At 47.1% G+C, this 10,141-nt stretch overlaps 2 protein-coding genes and 1 long non-coding RNA gene across 8 annotated transcripts in view; 2 read left to right on the forward strand and 1 right to left on the reverse strand.

Moving 5' to 3' along the window:
• LOC113210302 (uncharacterized) overlaps positions 1-1,438 on the reverse strand; it is a 178,243-nt gene extending 176,805 nt beyond the window's left edge. Inside the window, exons 1-2 of one of the 2 annotated variants that reach the window (XR_008011567.1) lie at positions 1,059-1,438; positions 271-489 (exon numbers count right to left, since the gene is read on the reverse strand). This is a non-coding gene — a long non-coding RNA (uncharacterized LOC113210302). Of the gene's footprint in view, positions 1-270; positions 490-717 lie in introns of both variants that reach the window. The other variant, XR_008011568.1, reaches the window with a different exon arrangement.
• A 1,273-nt stretch (positions 1,439-2,711) lies between these two features.
• On the forward strand, positions 2,712-6,689 carry LOC113210304 (DNA repair and recombination protein RAD54-like). Its single transcript, XM_026428218.2, has 13 exons — positions 2,712-2,858; positions 3,089-3,268; positions 3,346-3,542; positions 3,631-3,700; positions 3,836-4,030; positions 4,118-4,336; positions 4,417-4,578; positions 4,659-4,923; positions 5,004-5,178; positions 5,262-5,460; positions 5,566-5,772; positions 5,860-6,023; positions 6,167-6,689. The coding sequence occupies exons 1-13, from the start codon at positions 2,856-2,858 to the stop codon at positions 6,363-6,365; spliced, it is 2,235 nt and encodes a 744-aa protein (XP_026284003.1). The 5' UTR covers positions 2,712-2,855; the 3' UTR covers positions 6,366-6,689.
• A 572-nt stretch (positions 6,690-7,261) lies between these two features.
• The window catches only part of LOC113210305 (zinc finger CCCH domain-containing protein 4), a 10,380-nt gene continuing 7,500 nt past the window's right edge, over positions 7,262-10,141 (forward strand). For 4 of the 5 annotated variants that reach the window (XM_052271073.1, XM_026428221.2, XM_052271074.1 and 1 more), the window contains exon 1: positions 7,262-7,425. In XM_052271073.1, the coding sequence (XP_052127033.1) occupies positions 7,280-7,425 (146 nt within the window). In that variant the 5' untranslated portion in view covers positions 7,262-7,279. Of the gene's footprint in view, positions 7,426-8,818; positions 9,132-10,141 lie in introns of those variants that run through there. The other variant, XM_052271077.1, reaches the window with a different exon arrangement.

Consider the following 10,141-nt stretch of genomic DNA (forward strand, 5'->3'; position numbering starts at 1 on the left):
GAGGGGAGGCGGGAAGGGAAGGCCTTTTGCTTTGGGACGAGAGGAATTCGCCGTCTTCTCGGAAGCTGAACACAATGCGTCGTTCGGACGTCCCGTCCATTCTCCTGACTTGCACGCCACTGCACGCCCTCCTGCACGCCCCCTCAGCCTCCCCCGCGCGCCCGCACCCGCCAAACGCCCCGCCGCGGGCCGGGGCTGGCCGGGGCCGGGGCTCGGCCGGCAGGCTCTTGGCAGGCCGTCAACAAGTTCGGTTCTATCTTTTTGCCTTACCTCTCGGCTCCGCCGGGTCCGCTGGCTCCGCTCTGCTCCGGGGCCCAAGTCGGCCCGGCCGGTGAGGCGAGCCAGGGCAGGGCAGGGCATCCGTCCATCCACGTCCATTGTTTCCCCTTCCATGTATGTATGCCGAGGAGCCCGACGAGGGCACAACGGCGGCGCGGCGGCGGCGGCGTGGCGTCGAGCAGGCGAAGGTCGGCCGCACGGAGTATGTGGCTGTGGAGGCGGAGGCGAGTTACAAGACGAATTAGCAAACGCTGCGGCTGTCTCGCCTGTCTCATCGAGGATCGTGTTCTCTCTCTACTGGGCTGCCTCGCCTACCGGTGAAAAGAAGGGGAGGGAAGTCCAAAACAAGGCATAGCGGTACGTAATGCTATGTAAAGGAATTATTTACAGCATCGCATTACTTTCCGCAATAAAGTATTTCTTTCCAGCGAAACTTACCGTAAAGGTGTTTTTGGAAACAAAACTCGGCACTCGGCAAATTTAACTTCATGTGGAGGAGACTGCCTATCACCCATGATACCCACCCACGTATCTGGACCCAGCTGTACTTGCAGGTGCAGTGGCAGCCCCGCACAGCAGAGCCAAACGTAGGCCTAGATTCAGAGACGCCTGAACTTTAATAACATAAAAGATGTACAGAGCGCAAACATTGCAGAAGCCTAGAAGCTCTCAGTTTTGTTGTTGTTGTTCTTTGGTCAAAAGTTAGGTTAGGTCGTCACTCTAAGAAATATCAATATAAAACTTAGTGCGCACTCCTAGCTCCACGTCTTACAACTGACCTTTAAATTCGCAACCCTTTCTTGCGTAGAAAATGTACAAATAATCCTTTGGCTTGGGTCAACCGCTACTTCGTGCACCTCGGCCACTCCACACTCCACTTCCACTCCATTCCTCCGGTCCGGTCGGGTTGGGTATCCACTCTTGCCAACCTCAAACCACTCACACTGGGAAAGCGCCGAAATCTCAAAGTTATTGTCAACAGAAAAACACAATATGAAAACAAACGCAGTTTCCGGTGAAATAATGTAAAATAAAGAAAAACAACTAAGGCCTTTCTCCCCTTCACTGAACGGAGCCCCTATCTCAGACGGCAAGGGTGACGTCGCAGCACTCAGCACACTCAGCTGGGGCGGCTCGTCACGCTTCGTCACGCTCCGGGGCTGCGATATACTACCACAGTTCGCCACTACGCGTCACGGTTGAACGACACACACACGCGCGTAGTGCGTACGCTACACTACGCCCTGCGAGCCCCGGGGGGTGGGGTGGGTGCTGAGAAGCACACGTACCCCCCGCCCCGCACCACCCAATCCTCTGGCAGCGACTGACAAATCGACCTTCAGTATCATCAGAGTGGGTCGGGAGGGCACAGGTGCCGATTCTCTCTCTCGGGGTTTGGTTCTACGAGGGCGATGGCGAGTGTCAACGGCAATAACGACCCCGCACTCAGCATGACGGAAGAAAACATAGCAAATGACGACTTTATAGCAGATGTACTTCGCAATAATTATCTACCAGTGCAGCATCTGTTCAAAGAGATGTGACCCATAATAGCCCCCGCCCCCCGCATAGAAGTTCCCCTATACCCTCCACCCCCGCCTCATAGGGATAGTCCCATCCTTCCCGGGGGGCTCGTACCGGGGCTGATTTTGAAAACGCATAGAGGGTGCAAAATCCTGATTCTGACGACGACGACAACAAAGTCCAAATGGGCACTCTTTGTCACCCGCGATTTTTTGCTGGCAAGCTCGCAGCTCAGCCCACTCCATCCATCGCCCTATTCGAACCTCGCCACGCATAAGGCAGCAGCAGTAGCGGTTGCGGTGCGTTCCTAGAAGCAGGCCGTCAGCTACCCTTCATACATTATTTACCAAGCCTGCATTCAAAAGCGGGAGTATTTCGCCCCCTCTCCCTTCTTACGAAACCAATGGCGAGTAAAAGAGAACGACGGGCCTTAATGCTGCTGCGCCCGCGGCGCGGTGCGTACCGTGCGTATGCCCGTGCACGCCCGGCCCCGCCCGCATCAGCCCGCCGTAGTTACGCCTAAAGAGCCGCTGAGGCTGCTCTTTAGTTACGCCCGTACGGTGGCGCGGGTGCTTCGGCTAGCTCATGCATTCGCTATCACAACGCCAGCCAGTCAAGTGCAAAACTTGGTGTTTCGTTCCACACGTGTGTACTGAAAACATTCGTTCCACGCGTCATTTCCTTGGCCCCTCGTGTGGCGGCGTCGCGTCACTCTGAGAGCCTGCGGGACGCAGCGTAGGCAAGCTGCTTCACCGAGATGCCTGTTGAGTTGCCTGCCCCTGCGGGCGCTCAAGCGAGACCGCATGGCGCCTGGTGAGTCGGCAAGCCACCGCACACCTCTATGGTCCTTTGGATTTCTCATACCTGCTAATCGAATATGAATGCGAATGCCGAATGAAGAGGAAAACAAAGCACTGGCGATTGGTAAACAATTTTCAAAGTTTCGCGCGTGAAAGCCGTTGGCCCGGTATGTTTTTGTATTTGTGTCGTCGTAAAACCTGGTAAAACTTGATTTCGGTTCTATCGTTGAAAGTTGATAATGAGAAGAAAACATGGTACGTAGTAGTTTTTGGTAAAATATTGCTTAGAGATTGACTGAAGCTGAATCGAAAGGGTATTGTGTATTGTAAGATTTAACCTCAACCGTCTGTGTTTCCATACCTGTTTTGTTCTGTTGTTTTCGGAAACTTAATTCTCTATGTGCAATAGGAATATAGTGCATGTTCGTTGTAAAATGTCTTAGTAGTTACAGCTTCCTTTTTCAATGTTTTGTTTACATCTCCAGCGGCGAAGCCTAGCCCCAAGTCAAGTGGCCAAGCGCAGACCAGAAGATGAGTATAGTCCTTTAACTCAGCAAACAACGAAGAGAGGTCGCAAGCTATCATGTACACAGCGTGTTCCACTTTCTCCTTTGCCTCTTACACCACTCCCAGCTCCTATAACACAAGAAAGTGTATCAAACCATGTAAGTTTCATATTGACTCTGTATTTTATTTTTCTCCTTGAGAATTGCTGTTCCTTACCGTTCATGTTGGCTTACAGGAATCCCTAATTCGGAGCCTTCTTGCCAAGCCTTTCAAAGTACCCATTCCTAATTATCAAGGTGGATATTCAGGACGTGCATTAGGTGTACGTAGATCAGGCATTAGAAGACCTCTTCATGATCCAGAAGAACCAAATGCTCTTGTGCTATATGAACCTCCACCTCTATCGGAACACGATAAACTTAAAGGAGATGCGTAAGTTCGCTAGAGTGAAACAGAATCAGAATGCCATTTTGTTGTGTGATACGTACTTATTAGTCTCTTACCAAATTCACTATTACAGAGATAAACATCCTGTTCATGTAGTAGTTGATCCTATTCTCTGCAACGTCTTACGCCCTCACCAAAGAGAAGTAAGTTGATATACTTGAAATTAAAGTACTTACGCTCTTAACATTTAAAAACTACATTTCTGTGCTTACCAAATTATTCTGATGTTTTCATTATATTTTTATTTTAACGTCTGTTTAATTTAAATTTGTTTACAGGGTGTCAAGTTTATGTATGAATGTGTCACTGCAGTACGAATTGAGAATGCCTATGGATGTATCATGGCTGATGAGATGGGTTTGGGTAAAACCTTGCAGTGCATTACCCTCATGTGGACCCTTCTAAAACAAGGGCCTGATTGTAAACCTCTTATCAGCAAAGCTATCGTAGTAGCTCCAAGTAGTCTTGTCAAGGTGAGAATTCAGCAATCTCAATTGTTTTGGCCTTTTATTTTTATTAAGTTATGAACTTATCTTTTAATACTATTTCTGTCTATACAGAATTGGTTCAATGAAATTAACAAATGGCTTGGAGGGAGAGTTAACTCACTTGCCATAGACTCAGGAGGCAAAGATGAAATAGATAAAAAACTTCAAGGATTTATGCAAACATATCGTGGACGCCCAGTCAACCCCATTCTTATAATTTCATATGAAACTTTCCGTTTGCATGCTCATGTTCTTCATAAGGGAGAAGTCGGTCTAGTACTTTGTGATGAGGTATGGTGCTTTATATTCAGCATAATCACTTAAGCCATCTTCTTATACCCTACAACTTATGTATGATCTGTTTAAAACAGGGCCATCGTTTGAAAAATTGTGAAAACCAAACCTATCAGGCTCTAATGGGCCTTCAAGCCAGACGAAGGGTTCTTTTGTCAGGCACACCAATTCAGAATGACTTGTTAGAATATTTCAGCTTAGTTCACTTTGTGAATCAAGGCATTCTTGGAACAGCACAGGTATTACTTGGACTAATCTGGTGGTTGTGCCCTTTCAATGATGAACTGTATAGTTACATAATTTTTTCCACTTTTTGCAGGAATTTCGTAAGCAATTTGAAATTCCTATCTTAAGAGGGCAGGATGCCTGTGCAACTGATGGAGAACGTGCACGAGGACAAGAGTGTCTTGATAGATTAGCTGCCTTGGTAAATCGTTGCCTAATCAGGAGAACATCAGCCCTGTTGTCAAAGTACTTGCCAGTGAAATATGAACAAGTAATTTGTGTAAAACTCACACCATTACAAGAAAAGTTGTACTCGGAATTCATTAATTCTGAAAGCATAAGGAGGACTGTCAATGAGGGTATTTATCAATTCCTACTTGCTACTTGTCAAAACTATTTTAAAACTTTGACTCTATTCCATATTTTGGGTGTGTTTCAGTGGATGATGGAAGAGGTAATAAGAAGGGTGGAAAAGGCATGCTCTCTGCCCTGTCTGCTATTACTACTTTGAAAAAGCTTTGCAACCACCCCGACCTTGTCTATGAAAAGATATCACAGCGAACTGAAGGCTTTGAAAATGCCATGGCACATCTCCCTAGTAACTATGACGTCAAGTAAGTTTTTTCGTCAGATCTATTATTTGTCTTAGAGCTGCTTTTTCAATTTTTAAAATAACTGATTTTTTTTTTGTGGACAGGAAAGTTCTTCCAGAACTATCAGGGAAGTTGATGGTGCTTGATTGCCTCTTGGCTGTTGTTAAATCAACTACCAATGACAAAGTTGTATTGGTATCAAATTATACTCAAACATTAGACTTGTTTGAAAAACTAAGCCACCATCGTAACTACAACTATGTGAGATTAGATGGTTCTATGAGTATTAAAAAAAGAGCCAAAGTAAGTTAAAACAGTTATTCTGCTATTCTCTTATTCAAGAAACGAACACCTTATGTTGACTTGTTAGAAACTGGATTTTCTTAACATTTTCTTTTTTTCTTACAGGTTGTTGACAAATTTAATGATCCAAATAGTCCTGATTTCATATTCATGCTCAGTTCAAAAGCAGGAGGATGTGGACTCAATTTAATTGGAGCAAATCGACTAGTGATGTTTGATCCTGACTGGAACCCTGCTAATGATGATCAGGCAATGGCAAGAGTTTGGAGAGATGGACAACGGAAACCATGCTTCATATACAGACTTCTTAGTGTGAGATTTGTTTCCTTCTTGCTTCTGAGATGTTTAAAATTATCACTTTAAAATAAATACAGTAATTTATCCATTTGTAATTTTTAGACTGGCACTATTGAGGAGAAAATATTCCAACGACAAGCTCACAAAAAAGCATTGAGTTCTTGTGTTGTGGATAATGAAGAAGATGTGGCAAGACATTTTAGTCTTTCAGATTTGAAAGATCTGTTTAAACTTGAGAAGAATACTCTTAGTGATACCCATGACAAGTAAGGTTTATTTGCTCCTTCCACCTTTATTCTTGTTTCTGTTTTCCTTTGTTTTTACTTTCTGTGGTACATTTGAGACCTATTCATTTGCTTATTTACTTGATCTATGTATCTATCTGTATATTTTTATTTTCCTCTTGCAGGTTTAAATGCAAACGTTGTGTAAATAGAATACAGGTTAAACCTCCAGGAGAAGAATATGACTGTACAGCTGATTTATCATTCTGGCATCACAGTGCTGACAAGCGTGGATTAGTGGATGGTATTCTGAAGCAATGCTGGGATGCTGGCCTTTCATTTGTCTTCTACCAGCGATCACATCAGCAGAAGGCAATACCCTGAAGTGTTGTCATGTAGTCTCCTGTGATATTGACAAATATTTATAACATGAACTTTAGTTCATAAAATTTTAGATATATAGAGGTACATATTATTATGCAAATGGAATGTGCCTCACCCCGGGCTGAATGCTTAGGATAATTATTTTATATGCAAGACCGGAGAGTGTGTGTCTAAAAGTATAATTAGCATGACATGAATGATAAAATAATTGATTTGATTCATGCCTGCTCTTTTTGCCAAATTATTCATAATTTTTTTGAATGGTATCTGTGATCAAATAATTGGTGTGACGTTTCCCATAAAATTTCTACAAGTCTTTGAAAAGAGTGTTATTTTCCATTACCCAGACATCTAGGTAAATATTATTATCTATCTATATCACAAAATATTTATTTATTGTATGGCTGCATTGTGAACTTCCAAAGTAGATCCAAAGTGTGTAAATCATTGTTGAGCATTTTTCCTCATATGTTTATAAATTCTATTTTTTTATGAATGGTTACTTTTTAGTTTGACTTGATTAATACGGTAACTTTGTATTGAGGGATCTGCTTTGTACTATTTTCCAGTTTTCATTTATGATTCTTGGATCCAAAAATTGTTTTTCAGTAAGGAACTTTTTTTTAATATACTGCCTGATTACAAAGGGGTGCCAGCATGTGTTCCATGAATCTAATCCATTCAAACGCGAAACGACCCACATTCTTCAAGATCCTGACCACTCTCAACCCTTCAATCTGCTGTCAACCAGTTCGAAGATCCGCGCTCGTCTGAACGTGGGCGCTCCGTCGTGTGGTGCACCCTATCGGCACAATCGCGAGGCTCGGAGCTGAGTGTGTGCATCATGCCTGCGCTCGATCGATCTGAAGGGGAAAGGGGTGGAGTGGCAAGACATAGTAGCCTCGCACAAGGTTATGCTGCAGCCAGTACAGTCGTGGACAAGAATAATTCGCCTACTCATTACTGCTGACGCCCTTGAGACACCCCGGCCAGAAATGCATCGCACGTGTGAATTGAAGAACCCAAATTCTGATGCTACGACCCTGAACAGGATAGAGAGGTGAAACATTCTGCGTTGCACTCGCTGAAAGCGCGAGGTGCCCCCCCTCGGGCTGCGGCGCCGCGGCGCCTAGCTCCTGCCTGGGCTGGGCGCTGGGCGTGACTCATTAGTTCGACGACCCCGAAGCAACCAACTTCCTTGTTCGTCGCCAATACTGCATTAGGGACTCTCTAGGGCAATGAGGTCAGATTTTAAGAGAAAATGACGGTAAAATGGACACTTCCACGCCATCTATCAGGCGCGGTTTGGGTTTGGGTCATGAGATAAGGTGACGTCAGGTCGATAAGGGTAGGGGAACTCTCATTTATTAAACAAGGGCCGAGGGAAGGAATTTTTTCAATAATAATCGATAAAAGTGGATAAAACATAGAGTACGCCCCCCCCCCCTAGTCACCCTTTCCCCCACCTCACCGCAGCGGCGGGGCTGCACTATCCTCTGCTTTTGCTACCCCTCTGTGCTACCCAAGGAAGGACATCATTATTGATGTCATCGTGACAAATTTTTATCCTTTGGGACATCAGGGGTGGGGCGTGTTATCCCGCGTAACCGTCACCTTTATCGAAATTTGGCCCTGAGAAAATCATTGGGTGGCCCCATCGCGTACACCCCGCGCACCACCACCAACCACCCTTGTCTGCTTGTCGTCTGCGTCCTGTAGTACCCCTATGGGTACCTATGCCCCGGAATCACGGTGGCTACCTTTAGGTCTTTTAGAGATGTGTCCATTCAGACCGCCCCCTGAAAGTCTGATGGCATGTTCAGTTGTACATTTTCTAAGGTAGGTGGGTGTACTAGTTGTCCGCGGATGTGGGTGGTGTAAGTGGTGTACTCCTGGTACTCGCTCTCGGGGGGGGGGGGGTGAAGGCTTAGCTGTGTACTCGCTTACTATCTAGTGGAGGTGCGGGCCGGGGTGAGTACTCGTTGTTTGGTCGTGGTGCGGGGAGTGCAGTACTCGCTGGTGTTGTACTCGCCGTCCAGGGTAAGGGGGGAGGGGGGGTGCTGGAAGTGTCGCCTTGGTGTCGCCACCCTGCGCGAGACTACCGCATTTGTTTCGAAGGGCCGAGCCAAAAGCTGAGTCAGGATCTGAGTGAGGTCAGCGAAAGTCGCGAGCGTCGCGAGTCGCGAGTAAAGGGGGGCTTGGAAAACCTGGGTGCCCAGCCCACCGCGGTGCCGACACCCCGGGCCCCTGCGGGACCGCCGCGACTCGGGCGCGCGGGCGCGCGGCGTTGCCGGCTGGGGCCCCGAGTCCGTTTTCGTGCCGCGGCGGGCGCACTCGGGTCGGCTTTTCCCGTTGCCGAGCAGCAGGAGGGCAGGGCGGTCGCGGGCGGGGGGGTGAGGAGGAGGGTGGTGGGGGCACGGCAGGCGCAGCGCAGCGAGCGGGGATGAGCGCCACGCACCGCCTCGCCTCTCCTCATTCTAGTGCTAGCCCGCCCGAGCCGTGGACTGTTGAATAACGTACATTGTCGCTGGTTCATTGCGAATTGCGCCACAAGAAGACGGCACATGATTACCATGCGTAATCTTAACCTTTTCCTTCGCACTGAAAGTACAGTGAATCCAGTCGGTGATTTGGTTTAAAATAGGCACAAAAAACCTCGCCCTCGGAGAGCGAAAGCAAACAGTGCTTAGAGAAAATGGCCCTAGAGAGTGAGCCTCAATCAACGCCATTAGGCGGGTCCAACTTAGATGCTCTGAAATCAGAAAGGTGCAGTACCAATATGCCGCGTTCCGCCCTGGAAAATACGGCGTCATTCCGATCTTGTTCGAGGCCAGGGAAAAGATTTTGACGGGAGGTCCGTGGCACGTAGTGGTGGCCGTTCATGAATCGGGCTCCGCCATCTTGTTTCGGGTGGGGGCTAGGAATATGAGACGGCCATGACGGTTATGTCGAGTAGGGTTCGCTTATTCTAACCCGTCAAGCGTCTCATGACCTGGTTTCCTATAGTCTTAGTTGTAAGTTGTGTGCGACCAACTGCAAGTGGTAAACTTCCATTTCGAGTCTTTCGTCGATGAGGTGCTCTGATAGCAGTGCTTTTTCACGTCAGCGCAAGCGCCACGAAAAATCGATATTCGAGTCAATTACATTTTTTGTAGTGTATCCGGGGCCGAGCCTGTGTCGGGGAGAGAACCCTGCCAAAACTTGGACCAACAGTTTGGTAATATTTACTTAACAATTTCATTTTGGTTGAAGCCTCGGCACTTAACATATCATATCAACCAATTCGTTTTCAGTGAGGCCCGTTTATGCTAGTTTTTGGCCGCCTGAAAAGAACCCAGCACTCGATATGGTGATTTCTGGATGGGTGCTGCGTCCATAATTTTCTGGGTTTACCCAGTCGACTCGTATCTCTTCCGCTGATAGGCACGACAGAGCACCACATACGTCGAAAGTCACGACATATTGCCACAGATCTTTGTGATCCCAGCTGGCTGGGCATGACAGTTGTTTCGTCGTCGTTTGTTCTTTTGCATGCCTGACGCCTCCTCATGTTCTCTATTTCAAACATTTAGTCAGTAAGCCCCTTTAATTTCTTTGGTTTCGCTCCGCAGTCCGTTCGTCCCTGCTTATCGTTCTTCCACCCCCCCCTCCCCCGCCCCTTTTTTTCCAGCCCTCGCTAGAACTAGCAACACTGACTACTGTGCTGCTCCGGTGAGATGCACCCATACGTCACCATGCATACGAGACACCCCGGCCAGAAATGCATCGCACGTGTG

Source organism: Frankliniella occidentalis, unplaced genomic scaffold, assembly GCF_000697945.3.
Source record: "Frankliniella occidentalis isolate FOCC.00 unplaced genomic scaffold, Focc_3.1 Scaffold149, whole genome shotgun sequence".
Taxonomy (NCBI): Eukaryota; Metazoa; Arthropoda; class Insecta; order Thysanoptera; family Thripidae; genus Frankliniella; species Frankliniella occidentalis.